The sequence below is a fragment of the Phacochoerus africanus genome, chromosome 2, assembly GCF_016906955.1.
Source record: "Phacochoerus africanus isolate WHEZ1 chromosome 2, ROS_Pafr_v1, whole genome shotgun sequence".
Lineage (NCBI taxonomy): Eukaryota > Metazoa > Chordata > Mammalia > Artiodactyla > Suidae > Phacochoerus > Phacochoerus africanus.
This window is the reverse complement of record NC_062545.1, coordinates 8,599,970-8,621,652: the sequence shown is the minus strand read 5'-3', so window position 1 is coordinate 8,621,652 and position 21,683 is coordinate 8,599,970. Positions and strand designations below refer to the sequence as shown.

The following is a 21,683-nucleotide window of genomic DNA, read 5'->3' as shown; positions in this document are numbered from 1 at the left end:
CTCCAGGTCAGGGGAGGCGTGAGTGGGTGAATAGTTGTCACCCACAGCGCCCTCCGGGGGCGGGTGTGTGCCTCTGGTCCCGCAGCCAGGAGACAGCTGCTTCCTCAGGGTTGCCGGGGGCACCTTGCAGGAGCCAGGACTCCACTGGGCGGGAAGGATGGGCAGGCGGCGGTGGAGGGGGTGGGAGGTTGTCATCCATGCAAGTAGGAAGGGCAGCAGCTCAGTGACGGATGGTGGGGGCTGTCCCACATTCTTAAAGGACAGTCCTAGGTCCTTTGAACTGGGAGGTGTCCATATGTCCATGACTTAGTCTCTTAAATTTTGTTTTTAATTTTGGTTTATTTTTTGGGTGTATGTATCAATGGGAAGTTACTGGCTGTAACACATATCTCCTGAAATGTGGCTTAAGCAACAGAGGTGTCGGGAAGTTGAGGTGGGTGCATGCAGAGTTAATCCAGGGGCTCTGTACCGCCAGTGATCTGGGGGGTCTCCCTGCTAAACCCGTGGGTAGTGTCCCCCATTACACATGGTGTGGCTGCAGCTTGGGGCACAGCTGCGCTTACACTGTTCTGTCCATGGAGACGGGTTCCTCGCGTCCACCTGTTCGCTAGGCAGGGAAGCCCTTCTAGCAGCGCCTGGCCACGTCCCCTCGGGTCCTGGACCCTGGCAGGGAGGGCCGCTGAGAAGCCTCTGTTATGGGGGCTGGTGTGGCTGGCGGGGGGGAGGAGGCAGAGAATGGCCCTGGACAGACAGCAGGTGGTACCTCTGCCCAGCCCTGAAGACAAGGCCCTTCTTTAGAATGAAGTGGGGATGGATGCTAGCGGGAGGGATGTGTCCCAGCAGACAAACCCATCAGCATGTGACAGGCGTGCCAGCGGCAGTCGTGAGGCGCTCTCTGTGAGTGACGGGCTTCCTGGAGAGTATGGAACTGAGAAGGGACACACGTGGCTTCTACAGGAGGGGGTGGGGAGCAGAGGGTGGGCGCTGGGGCCGGAGGGGAGGGAGCAGAGAGTGGGTGCTGAGGGTGTGCTCGGGAGGCCTGTAGCCTAGGAAGTCCCGTGAAAGATGGCAGAGGCCCAGCCGGCCAAGTGAGAAAGGTGAGTCCGCGTGCGTTTTGAAGGTTTTGTGATGCGTCAGATGTGGGGAGTCGGGGAGAGATTCCACAGGTTTTGGCCTGAGCACCCAGGTTGGAGCCGCCGTTTCCTGAGGTGGGGGGCCTGCCGGGCCTCAGCGGGAGATCAGGAGTCTGGTTTTGGATGCGTCCCACATGAGCTGCCCACCAGCATCCAAGAGGAGACGTCATGTAGGCCTTTCACGTAAGCCCAGGGTCCAGCTGGCCGAGACACAGACGCGGAATTGCTCGCAGGGGCATCGCCTCTAAAGCCTGAAGCAGGACGAGGTCCCCGGGTGGGGGGATGAGTCGTGAAGAGAAGGGGCGCCGGGAGCAGTGAGTGCCGTGGTCCTTGGAGGATGCCCTTGGTCGCCTGGGGAGAGCCCCTGCGCGAGGGTCCAGCCTTTTCTCCTGGGAGTCCATGTCCCCACAGACTTGCTCTTACTTGGAAGCGGTCCCTAGGAAGTGGTTCTGAACGCACATAAGGAAGGGAAGGCAGGGCTTACAGAGATCGGGGATTAGGGCGGCCGTTTGGGGGATTGGCTTCCAAGAGAGGTGTTTTCATTTTCTCTAGGAAATGTGTCTGTGATAGTTTAAATCGCCTGTGAAATTGAGATTTAAAGGGACCTAAAGAGTCCAGGCGGATGCTAAGGTGACAGTCTGTCTGTTCCATTGAATTTGAAAGGTCTTCCCAGGGTCTGGGGCTTCAAAGAGGCCAGAACTTGAGAGCGTGTGTATCAGATGCCTGAGTGTGGAAAGGTAGCGTGGACCTGGAGAGGAAGACAGACAGTGGGTCTCACTGGGAGAAGAAAAAGGGGGAGTTCCCATCATGGTTCAGCAGTGAATCCGACCAGTATCCAAGAGGATGCGGGTTCAGTCCCGGACCTCGCTTGGGGGGTTAAGGATCCAGAGTTGCCATGAACTGTGTCGAAGACCAGCACCTACAGCTCTGATTTGATCCCTGGCCTGGGAACCTCCACAGGCCACAGGTGTAGCCCTAAAAAGCGTGCGCGTACACACACACACACACACACACACACACACACACACACACGAAAAAGACGCTGGTCATGAGCTGGCGGGTTTTGTAGGACAGTGTCCCGCCCTGTCATCTGGAAGATTTCTACAGCAGCTGTGCCTGACCAGCCAGGGTGTGTGAGGGGCCAGGAGCCCTCTCCTGCTCCCTAGCAGCTCACCGCCAGCTTGAAGGAATGCCAGGACCACTTTGGAGGGAACTGATGACCGTTGAGTTGAGTTGATGTTTTCTGAATTCACACCGTGCGTGTTGCGAGGATTAAAAGGCCTGGCAGGAAGGGGGGTAGGAAGCAGGCGTCCCCTGTTCCACCGTGAGAGGTGGAGGCAGAGGAGAGCTTCCTGGGGAAGGCGGGGCCCGCAGGTGAGCCGAGGATGCTGGCTCAGGCTTGCGGGTTGGTGGGGAGAAGAGAGAGCAGGCCAGGAGAGCAGGACGCGAGGGGTGAGTCTGGCTTGACCACGTTGAGACGCTTGGCAGAGTTGGAGGCTGAGCCCCGACGTCTGACACTCGTGTTTGCTGCCTCGGCTTTGAGATCTAGGGCAAGTCACTTACCCACCTTCTAAGCCTGCGCTTTCTCATCTGGGAAACAGGGCTGTTAGTAATCCCTACCGCAGAAGGTAGCTGCGGTGACGGAGGGGGGAGCGGTTCATGCAGGATCCATGTGGGGGTGTAGGGCTTTAGGGGAGACCGGGAAACCCACAGGAGGACTTGAGACTCCGTTGAGTTGGCTGTGGGAGCCACTTAGGCTTTCCCCCGAGGCAGAATGTTAACGGAGGAGGAGGATGTGTCTGGAAGGTGTCGCAGTGGCAGTGGCAGGGAGGGAGGCGGTGCGGGCCGGGTCGCAAGGCTGGCACACTGGGAGAGGAGGGGGTAGGAAGCAGGCGTCCCCTGTTCCAGGCTGGCTGGCTGTGCGGGGTGTCCGCGGAGGCTCCGGGTCTGGGGACGAAGGAGGGAGAGGCGGGAACTGGACGCTGGAAGCAGCTTCTGCCTTTAGGTCCTCTCGCTTGTGAACTGGTTCCGTTTTAAACCTGTCAACCGTGAAGAGCTGTAGGACTTCTGAGAAAGTATCTTGGGAGGCATGACCTTGGAGTTGAGTGGGGGGCAGGCAGGAGCCTGGGGATGGTCCTGGGGGCGGAGGGCTGTTAAAGAGAAAGCAGGGGATCCGCCGGTGTTGGAGGGTCCCGAGTGCGGGTCCTGAGTCTGGGCTGGAGAGTTTCCAGGGAGGAGGGGTGACAGCAGAGGGGGACAAGGGAGGGTCTGACGCCACCTGCCCTCTCCGCCCCGGGCCGCTGGCCACGTCTGTTTCCTGCATCTCTGTCTTGTCTCTGATGTGGGAACACTCCTTCTGTTGTTGGCCTGCTCACGGGACGTGGGCGTCTGTCCACCAAGACCTGGTTAGTTTAGATTAAGGAGATGGTTAGCGACACGTGGGAGGGTCCTGGGGCAGGGGCTGGGGGGGGGGGGCGGGAGTAGGCAGAGAAACCACCGGGTGCTGGGTGGGGCTGGGAGCTGTGAGGTAGCCGCGTGCGGGGCTCCAGGGGAAGCTGCCTGGGCCTCGGGTCAGCAGCCTGAGCTGGTCTCCTTGACTCCTCGCCTTTGCATTGGTAGCTCACGTCAGGCCTGTGGCCCGTCTGGAATAGGGTGACCCATGTCCCCGTGGTCTTGGAAGTCTCTAGGTCTTTGGTGAGGCTTCAAAGCTTTTACGTTGAGCGCAGGCCTGTGGAGGGGGAGGCGTCTGGCCGACCCTCGGTCTGGGCCCTGTCCCCTCACCCTGCCCACCCACGACCCCCTGGGCTGCAGTGTCCTCCCAGAGTGAGGAGGCCTGTCCCCAGCAAGCCTAGGCAGAGAGCTGGTTGTGTGGTGGCCTTTTCTCGAGCAGGGGCCTTATCTTACCTCCTCTTTGTCATCTTTCCGTCCAGGTGGGTGAGGCCTGGTTGCCACACGAGGAATATTTCTAATGAATTGGATTTAAGTGGAAGTTCTAAGGCAGGGGAGACAGTCTTTATTGAGTCCTGAGAAGAGAATTTGGAACTGCCCGGGTGGTTTGCGTGCTGCAGGAGTTGGATCTCAAGCTATCATCTCCTCTCTGAGTCCTCGTTTTCAGCCTTCCTTCTCACCTGCTGAGTAACTGTGCTTTTGAAGTAAATCATTGATAATGCATTTCATTGATAATGTGTTTTAAAAATCACCTCTTAAATAGAATTGTTCTTATTCTGGTTTTTGCTGCTCTGGAGTCACCTGTGCTGTTCTTTCGCCTCCAGTCCCTGGACTCCTCGGAACCCCAGAGTCGCCCTGTCTGCAGCAGCGGGGGGGCTGCTGTGAGCGACTATGTGTAATTTTTTAGAACAAATTTAGGTTTACAGGAGAGTGGCAAAGGCAGTGCAGAGCGTTTCTGCTCACGCTCCAGGGGGCTTCCCTTCGTGTTGGCGTCCAGAAGCACAGCACGCTTAGTGCTAAGAGCGGCATCGGGCAGTGCTGTCATGTCCGATGTCCCCTCATCTGTCCTCTGAGCTCCGTGTGCTGTTACTCAGAAGATGCCCTCACAGCTGCGGGAAGTCTTCCCTCTGCAAGGGCTGCTGGGGCGTCTCACCTGGGGTGGCAGCAAAGTGACACAGGAGACTTCCTGCCAGCCCCACACCCCATGGGCTTCTGCAGGGCCCTTTGAGAGGGGGGCCCCTTGCCTCCGTCCTGCTTCCCAGAGCCTCCCCTCAAGGCGGCGGTGGCCTCAAGGGGGAGGGTCCTGCCATCTCTAGGCCTCGGTGTCCGCATGTGCACGTCCACGGGGTTGGCCTTCCTCCCTGGGGTGGTCTCCGGCTCTAATGTGTTGAGGCTCTCAGGCCTTTTATGATCTTATTGGATCCAGCATCTGAGTGGGGACCAGGCCACTTCCCACACACAGCAGGGTCGTTAGTGGTTCAGCCTTTGGACCTGAGTCCTGGAGGAGATGAGGCCCCTCATTCCTGTATTTATTTCTGCGCTGGTCCCGTCCCCCCGTGAAACACGGGGGCGCAGATCTGAACGTTTGCTCGCCTCGGTCTGGCAGGTCCTGCAGGAGAGCACTGACTCGGTGTCAGCAAAGCCACGTCAGAGCAACTTAGGGCCACCTTTGCCCCGAGATGCCGCCCAGCTGGTGACCTGCCGGGACCAGGCCTGTGTAAGGGGGCGGGTGTGCGTGCACCTGGCCCTGAGCTTCACACGCAGGAGCAGCCAGCCTGTCCCTCCCTTTCCGGTTCAGAGCCTGGTTCTCCTCCTCCCGGGTGTGCTGTTGCCTGCCTGGAGGCTCGAGAAATTCCTTCCTGCCGGCTCAGGCTGGCTCCCGACCAGACCAGGAAGCGCTGGGCAGTGAAGAGCACGTAAGAGGTGAGGCCGAGGAGAAAGGCTCACTGGCTCTCGTCGCTCTGGGGTCATGGGTATCGGGGTGGCCGCCTCCCTGTGTGTCAGTGGAAGTGGAGCTCGGTCCTGTGCCTGCGGTACTGCCTCTCTGGGGCCGCCTGCAGAGCAGCATCGAGGACCAGAGCCCAAGCCCGGTGGCCTGCCACACCTCAAGCCTTTATCTGGCCTGTCACAGGTGTCTCCTTGTTTGCCGGGCCCCGATGCAGGGAATTCTAAAAGCAGTGACACCTACCCCAGCACCCTTTCCTTCTGACCAAAGCAGAAAGTGAGCTGGTGAGGTGGGTGTAGACAGATCCTCTGAACTGCTTTCAGGTTGGTGTAAGTCACAGAAAACCGGGCGGCTTGCTCAGTGGCATCAAAAGCAGACCCACAGTGAAGGCCAGGCTGAGCTTTACCAGGATGGGTGACAGACATGAGGGCTCTCAGGGTGTGGGGTGCCCTCAGCAGGAGCCACAGAGCTGGGGGCTGGTGGGGAGATCAGACAGAACATGTGCCCCTGGTGGTGCCTGGAACCCCCAGCCGGGCTCGACTGTGGCCGCCAGCAGTGCGAGCTGCGTGTCTGTGCCTGAGAAGCTGGCGGCCTGCTGGCGCTTGGTCTCTGCTCTGGCTGCTGAAGGTGGGGGATAGAGGGGCTCAGCCCCCACTTCTGCGACCTGGTGCCATGTGCTGCAGGTGAGCATTGAAGCCGCAGCACATTCTGCCACAAGGAGTGGGGTTCGCCTGGCGCCTGCTGGTGGACCAGAACATACCAGAATGGCGTCCACCCCGGCCGTAGTCACTGAGGTTGTTTAGATGGTTTTGTCAGGCGACTCACCTGGTTTGACACTAGGTCCCCCTCTGAGATGCGGCCTCACAGGTGGGGGGAGGCCCAGTGCGGCCTGCGTGGTACTGTCGGGGCTCCCTGCCCCCCTCACCCTGGCTTCTCCCCACAGGCTGGCGCCCATGCGGCTGTACACGCTCTCCAAGCGCCACTTTGTCCTCGTGTTCGTCGTCTTCTTCGTCTGTTTCGGCCTGACCGTGTTCGTCGGGATCAGAGGTGAGGAGCGGTCCTGGCCATCGCATCACTCGCAGTGGCCGCGTGCAGCCCGTGCAGCCCAGCCCAGCCCAGCCCAGCCCAGCCACACGCACTCGCCCTCACCCCGCAAAGGCCCATCGCGGAGGGTGACAGCAGCCAGAGTCTGCACTCGGCCTGGAGCCCCGGGCAGCCCTGACCATGTACCTGCGGTGGGAGGAGCCTGTTGTGTTCCAGGACCCGCCTGGGCCGTCAGGACGTGCTGGCTGGTCAGAGAGACCGGTCCTAAGTGATGTCCTTACGTGTGCCTCCTTCCTTTGCTCCAGGAAAGTGGAGTCGAGTTCACTTTCCCCTTGGGCAGAGGCAGCCTCCCAGCCAGCACGGCAGCCCCCTTCTTTCCTGGTGATTCCGAGGCACGAGGCCCAAAGTGCCCGGGTGGCCATGTCAGCTTCCAGTTGGGTGGAATCACTGCCGTGTCTCTGGGTGGGAGCCTTTCTGTCTCTGGAATTAACACGCATAGGCCAGCAGAGCCAGGATCACGGGGACAGGGATTGATGTTTTGTGGGTCACCTGGGGTGATAGTGGTGCCACAGCCATTTCCACCCCTTGATTCCTGGACCGTGTGTACCGGCTCTGGGAGAATCGGCACCGCGTATGGGACGCCAAGTCAGAGCACATACGGCTTCCTCGAGAAGCCCCCCCCAGCCCTGCAGGCTCTCGCCCCCCAGCTGGTGCTGAACAGAGTCTCCTAAAGGCCATTCCACCATCCCGTCAGAGCAGCTGCCCAGGATGGGGGGGCACCGTGGTGAGACAGTGCCCTGTGTGACCCCGGGCCCGTGGCTGCAGCTCTGTGCTTTAAAGGGGGTCCTTGGTGAGCAGCAGTGCTGGCCGAATACCTTGACCGTGGAGAAGGCGCCTGCAGGTCGTTCTGACAGGAGCACTGGGTGCAGGGAAGGCGGTGCCATACTAGTGTTTGCATAGTCAGGACAGAGCCTGTCCCTCCCACGGTGGAAGGGGTCCAGCGTCGTCAGCCAGCCCCAGGTACCTGGCTGGTGGCCCCAAAGGGATGGTGCAGCGTCGGGCCTAGTGTTGGTCTCTGCAGGTGGCAGGTCGTGCACTCGGTGGTGGCCGTGGCCAGGTGGGCTTGGTGAGTGAAGTCCATGTAGCTTTCCGATCCCCTGAGCTACAGCTTTAGTGCAGAGTCTGTTTAGTGAGCCCGTGTCTGTGAATTTGGCCTGACACAGCTTTATGTTCCTTCTGCTGTCATCCCCACAGCCTTCTCATCCGTTCTCACACGTGCTTCCTGGGTTTCTGCGTAAATCAGAAAACCCGGGTTCTTTTGGCCTGTGGCCCACGTCCTCATGGTCACGTGCCCCACCCCTGGGGCCTACGGGCTTGAGTTGAGTTGTAGGTCGGGAAGCGAAGGGGGACGGGGTGGGTCCTGCAGGGCGGCCGCCCCGGCGAGGCCGTTACCGCTTCCCTCGCAGTGCAGGGCCGATCCCTCAGAAGGAGGTGGGAGGGCGGCTGCCACCTGGAATGAATTTAGCAGCTCAGCGTCCCCTCTGCATCGGGATCTTCCCGCACATCCCAGGACAGGTTGTCAGCCGTCCCAGCCCTGTGGCCATAGGAAGCCAGGGTCTCCATCACCGCACACATCCAGGCCGGCACATCAGGTACTTTGGCACCTGAGCTGGGAACTCAAATCCCTGAGCTCACCCTTTTCTTGCCCCACTTTGTCCAGCGATGTTAGGAGCCCCCAGCCAGCCTCATTATATTTGTTACTTTTCCAAGAATGTTCTCAAGTATCATAAACAGAGTCGCTTAGCTCCTTGCTTCTCATACATGGTTGATTAGGACTATCTAATGGAGATGTTTTGCATATTTTCACGGACTCTCACTGTTCTCTTTACTAGTAGACATGTAGTCATCTGCATTTTAATCAGATTAGAGAACCAGTTCCAGAAACCCCAGAACCAAAACTGAAAACTCATCCTTAACAGGCTGTTCCTCTGGAACTACTCTCAATACCAAATTCTTCTGGGGTTCTCCAGGGAAACGGAGCCAACAGCAGATAAATATATATACACATCCATCCATCCATCCACATATGTGTGTATATATTGTATACAGAGCGAGAAGGAGAGAGATATTTTTCTATTATGGGGGAGGAGATGAAAGAGCAAGTTCTTATTATAAAGAGTTGGCCCACATGGTTCTGCTTCTGGAAGGTTCCACTATCTGCAGTCCCAAGCTGGAGGCCCAGGAGAGCCGCTGGTGTAAGTTCTGCGTCTGAAGACAGGTGAAGGCTCGTGTCTGAGCTTGAGGACAGAGTCTGGGTGAAGAGAGCAGATACCCCCTTCCTCAGCCTTTTGCTCAGTTCAGAGCAGTTTGTTCTGGGGTTTGGTTGCGGCCCGGCCGCATTAGGAGGGCGGCTGCTTTACTCACTACTGATTGAAATGGTGGACTCACCCAGAAACACCCTCCCAGACACACCTGGAATCATGCTTAGTCAAATATTTGGACACCGTGTGGCCCAGTTGAGTTGACACAGAATCACTGCACAAGTCCTCGGCCCCCAGTGACTTTACATAGTAAGGCTGTTAGGATTTCAGAGTTAGGGTGCCTGAGGGACCACTGTGTTAATTGCCTCGTTTTGCAGATGAGGAAATGGAGATGCAGAAAGCCTGTTAGCTGAGACTTGAGTCTCGCCTTTCCTGGCTCCCAGCTCTTAATTCTTCCCAGGAAACCAGGCTGTCTTGCTTCCCGGGGCAGGCGTGAACCAGATTGTGAATCTGTTTGAAATAAGCCTCTGGGTTCCTGCCTCCTTCCGCTGCAGAGTCATCTCCGCTCTGCCCTGTGTCCCCTCCTCCAAGTGGGGGGCTGGCATCGGGCTGGGCGTGGCCACCAAGGCAGCCCAGAGCTCTGGCCTCAGAAGCTGCGGGGGGGGGGGGGGGGGGGGGGGGCGTCCACAGTGTTTCCTCTGACCACTTCTAAGACCAAAGCTCTGAAATATTAACAGTGTAAGGTTCTGTGAAGCTGGTGTATCTATTGCTATTGGAAAAGTCTTGGATATATATTAGTATATATAATGCTTTTTTTAATATCCTCAACTTAATATCTTTGGAAGGATTAATTGGATGATTAGATAAACGTGTCTTGATTTTTTTTCTTAGCAGAAATCTTTGTACTTTACAAAGTATGTAGACAGTGTCTGTCTCATTAGTGTGTTCTTGCACCCATGCACTGTGGCGAGAGCCCTCACGGAGAGCAGGGGACAGGGTCTGTTCACGTGGAGTGCGTTGTGTGGGGTCATGTTGTGTTCACTGTGCTGGGAGGTCATGCCAGCGCAGCAGAGTGGAAACTGTGTCTGTATGTATGATATATTTTACACGTGTGTGTGTGTGTGTGTGTGTATAACTTACAGAGACAGACCAGGAAAAAGAACCACCTCCATATAATGTATGAGTCTCTGGTGGCATTTGAAAAAAATCGATACATCGGTCATCAGTTTAGTTATAACCTGCTTTTTTCTTTCTCTGTTACACTTTAGGGCCCAAAGTGATCCAGACTTCTGCAGCTAATTTTTCACTAAATAATAGCAAAAAGGTAAGACTGGATCTAAGTGGCGGTTGGTGGGGCCTGTGCATTTATGGTCGCCGAGAAGTGGTCCTGCTTAGTGGGTCATTAAGGTCGGACCCCGCCGCCCCTCTCTGCAGCTCGCTTCTCAGGCAGCGTATGTTTCTCACTCCGCTGTCAGCTGCCGGCCTTTGGTCCTTGTTTTTTGCTAAAATGACTTTGCTGCTGCAGTAGTTACCTCGGTGCTGAGAAGGGACGATGGTGCTGCCGCTGAGGGGCAGCCGCTCGTTTCCAGAGGCTGCTTCCCTCATCCTGATGTCTTCCCGTGCAGCGTGTTCGATTATAAGTCCTCGTGGCCCTCACTGAGGTTTCTGCCTCTTTCTTGTTATGTTTGCCCACGTTTAAGACGTGGGCGCCACATCAGGTTTCAAACATAACAGTTCTTTTTCTTTTCTTTTTTTTTCTTTTTGTCTTTTTGCCTTTTCTAGGGTCATTCCCGAGGCATATGGAGGTTCCCAGGCTAGGAGTCTAATCAGAACTGTAGCCACCAGCCTACGCCAGGCCACAGCAACGCAGGACCCGAGCCGCGTCTGCAACCCCCACCACAGCTCACAGCAGTGCCGGATCCTTAACCCACTGAGCAAGGCCAGGGATGGAACCCGCAACCTCATGGTTCCTACTCAGGTTCATTAACCACTGAGCCACGATGCGAACTCCTCAAACGTAACACTTCTTTCTCATGATTATTTGGCATTTCTTGCATGAACCCCCTGTAAATGTTTTGTTTTTCCTTTCTTTCTTTTTTGTTTTTTCCTAAATGTGCCTTGGTTCTTCATCTTTAGAGAAAAACTAAAGGTCCCTCCAGTTGAAGAATTTTGGTATTCTTTAACAAGGGCTCACTTCTGAGAGCCCAAACAACTAGACTTTTTTTCTGCCCATCAAACATAGTCTTCGTCTGTCAGCGAACGCAGCCGTCTGCGTTCTCCCGGTGTCATAACACGCGTGACTTCAGTCTGATTGTTAGGCTTGGTTCTCCCATCCCCTTGCTTGGTTTCCACGACAGTGCTCAAAAAGGCACAAGGGGAAAAATGTCTGAAAACTTACCTTTTAATTCTTCTTTTTGCCACTGCTAGTTTGAGAGGGTTCCCCGTTTAGTCTCTCATCGCTTTTTTTTTTTTTTTTACCTCTCAGACTGAGGCTCTATTTGAAGAGGTGCTGCCATGGGGTTCCCTGACCACAGTTTGGTCTTTTAAAATTTCTGTCTCAGGATGTAAGTCCTTTTTTAACACTGAAAAAAGCAGACATCCCACGGAACTGACTGGTTTCCAAAAGATGGTCTTCGCCCCGGAAAGGCTACAGGTCCTCCTCTGACAGGTTTCAGTGTCTCGGTGGCTTTGGGGCAAGTCTCTGGCCACAGGGAGTGTCACTGAGGCTGCCAGAAGCATTAAAACACAAAAACTACATAACTAATCAGATAATGCTTGTCTTTGGAACTAAGCATGGGCTCTGAGGACAACTCCTGTATCCATAGCCGTTAGACACCAGTATTGTGTGTTTCAACAGACTGCAGAAACATCAGCGAGGTCCCCTCCAATTTTTCTCTCTAGGTGCATCAAAGCTGAAAATAATAGATATTGGTGACATGTCTGGGATATTGACACTAAAAAAATGAATCTTGTGCATATGAAAATATTTCTCAGTGTCCTATGTTACCTTATTGTATGTCTCATCATATGCAGTTTAATTTTTTTTCTCCAAGGTGGCCTTTTCCTGGTATTTAAGTAGGCATGTCGTCCCCAAGGCTGTAGGTGGGGGGAGCCACCTGCTTAGAAGTTTCCTTGAGAGTCAGAAGTGAACTGCAGCAAAAGCCAGTCCTTTCTCTTTGGGAGGCGGAATTTCACTTGTATTGTTGAAAGGGAAATTGCATGTTTCTATCTCAGAGGTAACAGTCCACCCTTTTTTTTCATCAATGTAAGTTTTGTATGTTGAGGTGAAGCATTTGGAAGACTCAATTGAAAAGTTCACCTGGATCACTTAACTTTTCTTTCCTTTTTGCCTCAGCTAAAGCCAATTCAGATGCTTTCCAATCCACTGTCTACATATAATCAGCAACTGTGGCTGACATGTGTTGTCGAGCTGGATCAATCAAAAGGTAGGAAGCCTGACTTTTTAAAATGATTCTTCTTTGTAAACAGAGCACCGTATTTTAAAGGCTGAGGAGTTCCCTGATGGTCCAGCAGTTAAGGATTGGGCGTTTGTCACTGCTGTGTTTTGGGTTTGATCTCTGGCCTGGGAACTTCTGTATGCCACAGGCAGAGCCAAAAAAAACAAGTTTTAGGAGTTCCTGTCGTGGCCCAGCAATTAACGAACCCGACTGGTATCCATGCGGACTCAGGTACCATTCCTGGCCTCGCTCAGTGGGTTAAGGATCCAGCGTTGCCGTGAGCTGTGTCACAGACAAGGCTTGGATCCCGCATTGCTGTGGCTGTGGTGTAGACCGGCGGCTGTAGTTCCGACAATGACCCCTGGTCTGGTAACCTTCATATACTGCGGGCGCAGCCCTAAAAAAACAAAAAAAAATTTTTTTTCAAGGTTGAAAGAGCTCTAAAATCTTGTAGCAAGTGTTCTAAGACAGTGTAAAGATGGTGATTATTCCTTTTAATAACAGCAGATTGGAAGCCCCTTAAATATCCTCCAGAGTAAGTGAGGCTGCAGCTCTCAGCGACACTGGTCATCCTTCAGGGTACCGGTCAGTGCTCAGAAGGTTCTGGTCAGCTTAGCTCGGTGGCTGCAGCTGCAGCCCTTTCCAGTGGGGTTCTGGGAGAGAACTAAGTCCTGGTGCCCCAAGGCAGTGGTTCCATCCCCCAGGGACACTGAAAATATTGGAGACTTGGTGACATTTTTGGCTGTCACAGCCTGGAGCGGGGGGTGCCTGTGGTATCCAGTGGGTGGAGGCCAGAGATGCTGCTCTAGACACTCTACAGAGCGCAGGTCACATCCCCCGCGGCAGAGAGTTCCCGGCCTCAAGATACCAGTGGCGCGGAGGCTGAGAAGCCCTGCCAGAAGCACCGCCGTTTATAACGACCGAGCCCTGGTCAGGCTCCCTCCCCAAGAAGATACTCTGCAACATTTTCTGTGATTCAGATGAGGTGCTTTGGTTGAAAGAATCTGAAAAGATAACCCAGTGACCGCAGCAAGTGAAGTGCAAAAAATGCACCTTACAAAAAAATGAGCTCCTTGTTGTAACATTTTTAAAAGCAAGGAGTTCCCGCTGTGGATCAGTAGGTAAAGAATCTGACTAGGATCCATGAGGACCTCACTCAGTGGGTTAAGGATCCGGCCTTGCCGAGCTGCGGTGTAGGTCACAGACGAGGCTCGGGTTCCGTGCTGCTGTGGCTGTGGTGTAGGCCGGCGGCGGTAGCTCTGATTCAATCCCTAGCCTAGGATCTTCCACATGCCGCAGGTGCGGCCCTAAAAGAAAAAGAAAAAAAAAAAAGGCATGACTAATCCGATATCCCTGTGTATGTGTGTGTCTGGAAAGCAGTCTGGAAGGATGGGCATGAACATGAGGTTATAATTTCTCTAGCTGGTGGGATTATAAGTATTTAATGCCATCTTTGTATTTTTTTATTCTTTCATTTTTTTAATGATGAGCATATATAATCAGAAAAATAATAAATATACAGTCAGAAAAGAATTAAAATTTTTTTTTTGTCTTTTCAGGGTTTCACCCACCACCTATGGAGGGTCCCAGAGTAGGGGTCAAATTGGAGCTACGACCACCAGCCTACACCACAGCCACAGCAGTGCAGGATCCAAGCCATGTCTGTGACCTACACCACACATCATGGCCATGCTGGGTTGTTAACCCACTGAGCAAGACGAGGGATCAGACTTGCGTCCTCATGGATGCTAGTCAGATTCGTTCCTGTTGAGCCATGACAGGAACTCCTAATTTTATATTTTAGAATAAAATTAAATTAAAAATGTAAGTGGAGGAGTTCTTTGATGACTCAGTGGGTTACAGATCCGGAGTTGTCGCTGCTGTGGCTCAGGTTACAGCGGTGATGCAGCCTCGATCCCTGGCCTGGGAACTTCCATATGCTACCACACTGGTCAGTGTGGGCCCCCCTAAACAAAAATTTATGTGGAAAATTAAAAAATAAAACTTTATTAGCCATGAAATATTTGCCCTTTTGTGAAATGAAACTCGGTGGTGGGTCAGAAGCAGAACCTCGTGGAAGGGCTTGACTCTGGCAAGGCTGAGCTTTGCCTCTGTGCTGAGGTGGGTGCGTCCCAGGACCCTCTGGCGTCACGGAGCCAGGCAAGTGCTTCTGCAGGTGGGACGGCCTCGCGGGGTCTCTGACGCTGGGTTCTTGCTTTTGTAGAAACGTCTATTCAGACGAGCTTCCCCATGACCGTTAAGGTCGACGGCGTGGCTCAGGATGGAACCACCGTGTTCGTTCACAACAAGGTTCACAATCGGACCAGGACCCTCACGTGTGCAGAGGTGAGTGTGTGCACGTCCGGGCCGGTTCATCTTGCCGCGCTCCTCCAGAGCTGCTTCACTAGGTTAAAAACTTGAGTCCCACCACGGATGGCATGGAAAACCCACCTGTCTACACTGACACCTTTAATTCCTGTAAGCACACACACGTGCGTGCACACACACACACATGCACAAGCACACTCACATGTATACGTACACACAGCCTGGGCCTGTTTTACCCTCAGGGGGACCTGCTGCCTGCATGTCCGCATGTGACCGCGATGGGCTGCCCATCTCACGTGACGGCTGCCACTGTCCCCGGGCCTGTCTTGGTTGCTGGGGCCTTGGGTTGTCCCAGCCTTGGGATCAACGCCCTGATTCGTCCGAGGCGCTGGGCCCCGGGCCTCTTAGGAAGAGTGGCCTGCTCATTTGAGCGTCTCCCCCAGGGTGCAGCGCGTGGCTGGGGGTGGGAGACCGGCTGGTCCCCAGGGCAGAGGAGCCCTCACTCTAGGCTTCATGGGCCCCATCTTTCATCAGACCCTGAAGAGTCAGCCGGATCCCAGCTCTATCAGGGAGGCCAAGCAGGACCGAATGGCCATGGGAGCCCCCAGGGAGCATGTGCTCCATTGTAGGGTAGGAGGTGCCTGTGGGCCAGGTGCTCCCACGCATGGACTTGCTCAGTCCTGGAGCAGCCCCTTGGGTGGTAACTGTCATGAGAGCTCGAGCTTAAAGGAGAACCCGAGGCTCGGAGAGGCCAGGACACTTGCCAGGGTGCCACAGGTCGGAGTGACGGCCAGGCCTCCAGCCCAGCTCTTCTGTTTTGAAGCTTGTGCCCTTGACACCCCCACACCCGCCCCTGGTTGGTACCAGTGGAACACTGGGCAGCTTTCCTGGCAGGAAAGCCCAGGTAGGAGGGATTCCCATGCAGAGGCTGGCCACTGGCCCCGCTTGCTCGGTGTGACGTCTGTCAGAAGATTCTGAGGTAGGTCGGGGCCGTGGCCAAGGGGACTGGGTCACAGGGGGCTGTGATGATGCTGCCGCCTGCTTGGCAGTCACTGCAGTGTCTGCATTCTGACCTGGCCCAGGGCTCTGCCCCAGGCCTGTCGGGTGGACCTGGGCGGTGGCGCCTGGGGAGGCACCAGGATGGACCGGGCCCTCCCGCCTCCTCCCTTCATCCCCGTTGTGAGCTGGGCTGGGCCCATTTCCGAAGAGTGTTTTCCTCCGTAAAGTGGACGTCGGGGGCAGTGATGAGCACTGAGGTGGATGGGAAGGTGAGAGCGGGCGCCACTGTGCCAGCGCGAGGTTCCGTGGGCCCCCCGCCCCGCCACACGTGTGGGCTGTGGGTGCTCCGTTAGTTCTGCTGAGTAAACGGGCACGGGGTCTGAGGGGACCGCTGCACGGAGCAGCCTCCTCCATCCCCGGGCAGCTCAGGCCTGGCGTCCAGCCTCAGCTGGACTTTCGGCAGCTGGTGTTGCTGGTTCTGCTGAGCAGGTAACAAACAGGTGGTTGGCGACTTTATCCTGAGGCCAGCATGACTGATCTTCTGGCTTTGCCCGGACCGAGGCCTTTCCCAGGATGCAGGCCTTCCTGTTTTAAACCCGGGGGCGTCTTGAGCCAACTGGCTGAGGGGTCACCGCACTCCTAGAGCCTGGCTGCCCGTGAGGCCACTTGTCTGCGCTGTCGCGTCTCGGGAGCGTCTGCCCTGCCGCACAGCTTGACCTTCGTGTGTCGCCGTGGTTCTCCGTCCCCCGCTGGTGGCCTTACTTCAGTTTACACTGCCACCTTGTGATCTGTTTTCCCCTCTCTGCTTGTTTCTCACGGATCCACAAGGAGTGTGGCCCCGACTTCAAAAAAGACAGTTTTTATGGGGCGGAGATACTGGTCCCCTTTCATGTTATTTTTTTCGGACGTAAAGAGGAAGCTTAGCCCCCGTAGGGAGCAGGGCGTCCAGCTGCAGGTGAGGGAGCTGCGGTCCGCCCTCGGGGGCGTTATCTGAGGGGCATCCTAACTGCTGCCCAAACCATGGCTGAGCGTGGGGCCCCACATCCTCGGGTGCTTTCATTGTGGGTTTTTTTTTAAACTTTAGGTTGTGTATAGCCTGAGATACAACTCTTTTGCTAATTAAAACATCCCCTGAGAATCCAGACAGAACTTGTGAGCAGTGCTTATCTTGCAGCCACGAATCTGTTTATTAACATAAACTTATTGGCTCCCAACCCCGGGGGTCCTCCGCGGCCCTCCCTCCTCGTGCCCTCCTGTGACCGGCTGCCAGGGATGAAAGGTGGATGTGGATTTGTAGAGACCAAGGGCCCAAGTTCACGTGTCCTGAGGGCAGGGGGCCAGTGCAGCTGAGGGAGGCTGATTGAATGGGTAGAAGAGGAACTGCAGCTCAGTTGACTTGGGTCTGGGCCTGGGAGAGCAGGGCCAGGGGTCACCAGAGCCCCTGTCCCTCTCCGGGCAGCCTGTGGGCCTGAGCGTCATGACCAGTTGTCCCCTGCCACACGCTCACCTCTCTGCCCATTTCCTGTCCCTTGGATCAGCACCCTCGCCCACTGACTGCCCTCCTATGCTTTTAAGGCTCCTCGTGTGACACTCAGATCTGTTTGTCCACCTGGCCTCAGATGCTCCTGGCCCGGAGAGCCTTTGATCACTGGCAGCGTGACTGCCCTGCTCAGAGCCATGGCTCTGCAAGTGTCGCAGGATGGCCTTGTTTGCTCCTTGTCAGCCTGTGAGGGGCTGAGGGCGTGCTGGCCTGGCCTCTGGGAACACGTCCACCTCCACATCTGGAGGGTGGGCTTCCCTCCCTACCTCGCAGAAGTGGGGCGGCCCAGGCGGACCTGATTCCTCGTCCTAAAGGATGGAAGAAAGGGGCTCTGTGGCCAGTGGGCACGCACACCGTGCACCTGCAGAGCCTGGCCGCTCCGTTCTCATGCCTTGGCTTTGGAGGCGGCCCTGACCTTCCACCAGAGCTCGCGGGGCTCGGGCTGGGACCCACAGGCCAGCGGAGAAAGGAAGAGTAAGGAACCCGCTCTGGGGGCCGAGTGGGGCGTTAGGCGGAGGGTCTGATTGGTTGTGCCTCAGCCTCCGTGCCCCTCCCTCCCCGCACTAGTGTGTCTGTGAGGATGTCAGGTTTGTGACGTATTAACTCACTTTTTTATGCAGCTGACATACTATTTTGAATCATAATGAAGTGGAAAGGCGCTAATGACTGTTAATCATGTGTTATTTATTTCCAAAAATATCCACTTGGTTCTTTCTAAGAATGGTTTTTGGCCAGCCCCTGAGTTTTTCTGGGCTTCTGGCTGCTCCCTTGGAGATGACGTGTTCGGATCATCTTCACGAGTCAGTAGGTGGGGGAGCGAGTCTTGCTTGTGTGAAAGACACAGATCTCCCTTGTGTATTTGCAGAAATGTGCGGAAATTATCGTGGCTCACCTCGGCTACTTGAATTACACCCAGTATACGGTGCTTGTGGGATTGGAACACCTGAAGCTGCCCATCAAGGACGTGAATTTCACCGTATGTATTCCGGCCGACCGCAGTGGTTCCCTGGCTCCTCAGTTCAGCTCCCGTTCTTTGGGGAATGACCGAAATACAGCACAGCATCTTGTGATTTTGGACAGCGAAAGACGTGTACGATTTCTTATGTATGTGGAACCAAAAGAGCTTAAAGAAGTTTCCAGAACTGGCAATCCATGCTGTCCTGAGGTTTAGGAGAGCGAGGAGCCTTCCAGGTGGAAGGCAGAGGAGACGTTGTCAGCTGCCCCCCTCCCAGGAAGGCAGGCCTCCCTCTTCCAGACCTGGGAGTGGCCTTCACACCTGCCAGGACGCTGGTGAGGGGACCCTGCCCCCGGCCCAGCCCTGCTCCTGCCACTCGTGGGGAGTCACAACAGTCAGCGCAGTGCCTAGGAACACGGGTTCAGATCCTGGCACCACTGTGAGCAGTTTCTCATTGTCACACCTCCATCTCCTTAGCGTAAAATAGCCACCCACGCAGCTGTGACTGTGAAGTGAAGTGGGTCCTTTTCTGAGCCACTGTTTATTGAGGTGCAATTCACGTACCACAAGAGGAGCCTGTTATCTTTCTCCAGCCCCCAGCCCCCGGCAACCGCGGATCTGCTTTCTGTCTTTACAGATTTGCCTGTGATGACATTTCGTGTGAATGGACTCGCTTAGTACATAGGCTTTGTGCCTTCTTTCACTAAGCAGTGTTTTCCGAGTTCATCTGTGCTTCGCTGGCGTCAGAACTTCAGCCCCTTTGCCATATTTCAGAGCGTGTGTTACCTTTTGTGTGTCTGTTTATCAGCCAACGGGCATTTGCGTTGTTGCCGTCTGGGGGCGCTTATGAACACTGTGCTGTGGGCCTTTGTGTACAGGGTTTATTTGGACGAGCAGGTGCTCCTGCAGTCTTCTGTGCACCCCCATCTCTGTGGCTTTCTCCGTTTTCTGGGCAAGCTCTGGGGGTCGGCTGGGGTTGGGGTCGCGCCCAGCACCTGCCTCTTGTAGGTGCACAACAAACGGCAGCTGTTGTCGCAGTCGTCCCCCTCTTTTTCTTGTCCCTTCTCCAGTCTCCCCATGTTGAGTTTGTTCTTTGTCTCCCTGAGAGCTCACGGATGTTTGAAGATGAGTGTCTCATCCCCTTCCAGGGTTTTCCTTTCCTTCACGGAGCTTCTGCCCCCACCCCCAGACTCCCCGTCAGCCAGGCCGAGGCGGGTGCTCCCCCATGGGAGAGCAGGTGGCCCTCCAGGCATTGCTGGCTCCCAGACAACTGGCTCTTCTGGAAGCCGCATCACCTGGTGGACCCCTGGGCTTATTCTCCGTAACTGCTGTCCGGCCTGGTCTCCTGCGTTCCCTGCGTCTGCACTTGGTCTCTAACAGTCCCGTGCTGCTCAGGCGCTGCCCTCTGAGCTCCTCAATTTCTTCTTCATGCTTTGATTTGCTGCCCCAGCCACCCCTGGTGTTTGAGTGTGGATCTGGATTCTCTTCTTCGTTGTATGAGTAATTTCCTTCAACACTGTCCTCAAGAAATCTGATCGGCACTCTGCCTGTGTCCTCAAGTTCATGACGCAGGGGTCGACCCCAGCTCGGGCCTCACACAGACGCCCTGAGCGCAGGCGTACTTTGGTCTCCTCTTGTGCTAAGCATCTGGCGTTGGGCTTTGCTATTTCGTATCCTTCTGATTCCAGAAGGTAAGAGGAAAGGAGCCCCCCCCCCCCAACAGGAACCGCTCTTTTCTGTCGTCTTTATGAGAACATCTTCCCGGAAAAGCCCTTTATCAGAGTTCTCAGCAGTTTACCCCCCACGGTTTGCCTCGCGGGATCTTATCACCTGGGTTGGGGTCACTGTCTTGTTTGTTTTGATTGTGGTTCTCTCCTTCCATCTTTAGTATCTGTTTACATTTCCTCTTAAACTTATTCCTAAATAGTTTGATACATGTTTCCGATAAGCTTGGTTCCTGTTGTTCTGCCATTGCTAGTCAAAGGCAGGTGATGGGATCTCACCTTAAGGCTCAATAAGGAAATTACCCTTATTCAAGAGCTCACCTTGAATTATGCCAGGAGCCAGAGCTTCGCTTGCGTAATGTGAGCGCTGAGACGCAAGACCCTTGGGATTTGAGAGGGAGGTCAGATGATTTTTCTTCACTTCTGGTACATTTCTGTGTTCCCAAACCCAGCAGCGCGCCTGGCGTCTGTCAGGCTTGTCATAGATGGTTATGGGTTGGGTCGAAGACTAACACAGTAGCACGTCACAAAATGAGAGATCACATGGCCAACAGACCTATGAAATATAAACCAAAGAACTAGAGAATACAAGAAAGAGTGCCTTTTTTTTTAAATCAAACTGGCGAATAGCCAAAACACCAACAAGAAAAATCTCATGTGTGAGCTTGGTGAAATGTCAGGACACACATTCTCATACAGGCTAATGGGGTGTAAATTGATGGAGTTTTTAAGGCCAGTTTGGCTATGTATCAAAGCCTCTGTGTGTATATTCTTTTTGACCTAGTAGTTCTACTAGGAGTTTATTCTAAAGAAATAATTAGAAATGTCCACAAAGATTTATGTTCCGATGTGGTCCTCAGAGCAGGTGGTTGGGGACAGCCTGTATTTCCGGGTGTGGGGGTAACGTTTAATTTCTTTTCTTTCCCCTCTTTTTTTCATAACAAGCTTTCATTCATTACATGTAATATCAGGAGAGAAAATGATTTGTTTTGAAGAAGGCTCCTAAGACATTGGATATTGGGAAGAGGGAGGCTGAGGTACAGGCTAGCCTGTCACTTGGAGAAGCTCAGTTAGGGAAGAGCTGCCTCAGAGAAGCACAAGTTCATGTTATCTGACAGACACTGTGTATCTGGAGGTGCATTGAGAAATTACCTTGCGGGAGTTCCCGTTGTGGCGCAGCAGAAACGGATCCCACTAGGAACCATGAGGTTGCGGGTTAGATCCCTAGATGCGCTCAGTGAGTTAAGCATCTGGCGTTGCTGTGGCTGTGGTGTAGGCCGGCAGCTGTAGCTCCAGTTCGACTCCTAGCCTGGGAACCTACATGTGCCACAGGTGCAGCCTTAAAAAAACAAAAGACAAAAAAAAAAGGAAGAAATTACCTTGTGCAAAGTGTTTTTGTGTCTTTCCTGCAATTGTTGTTGAAGATAGTGTCCACGATGCTCTGAGCTCTGATCTGAAGCTCCAGACACAATTCCATTGACCATTTGTTGTTAACTTCTTGTATTAGAGAATGAAAGCTGTGTAACTCATCATGTTTCTCTTCTGGTATTAACCGCCCAAAATCTCTGAAATAAGCCTTATGCTGAATGGTAGTCGTTCCTAACATCCTGGAATAGATTGCTGGTATAATAACCCTCTTCCTGTACTGTTTCACCTTTTAAAAATCCTTTAAAATTGTTTCTGTCTAATCTGGCTTTTCATTTGGTTTGGTTTTGGTTTTTGGCCATACCCACAGTATGTGAAAGTTCCTGGGCCAGGGATTGAACCCGTGCCATAGCATCAACAGTGCTATGATGACAACACCAGATCTTTAACCCCCTGTGCCAGAGAACTCTAAGCCAGCTTTTT

At 54.4% G+C, this 21,683-nt stretch overlaps 1 protein-coding gene across 3 annotated transcripts in view; it reads left to right on the top strand.

Annotated features, from left to right (window-relative positions):
* Window positions 1–21,683, top strand: part of TMEM181 (transmembrane protein 181) — a 47,163-nt gene that overhangs the window by 5,743 nt on the left and 19,737 nt on the right. Inside the window, exons 2-7 of one of the 3 annotated variants that reach the window (XM_047769833.1) lie at window positions 4,064–5,504; window positions 6,470–6,573; window positions 10,100–10,155; window positions 12,187–12,277; window positions 14,514–14,635; window positions 18,022–18,132. In XM_047769833.1, coding sequence (XP_047625789.1) covers window positions 6,480–6,573; window positions 10,100–10,155; window positions 12,187–12,277; window positions 14,514–14,635; window positions 18,022–18,132 — 474 coding nt within the window. In that variant the 5' untranslated portion in view covers window positions 4,064–5,504; window positions 6,470–6,479. Of the gene's footprint in view, window positions 1–3,670; window positions 5,505–6,469; window positions 6,574–10,099; window positions 10,156–12,186; window positions 12,278–14,513; window positions 14,636–18,021; window positions 18,133–21,683 lie in introns of those variants that run through there. The other 2 variants (XM_047769835.1, XM_047769832.1) reach the window with 2 other exon arrangements.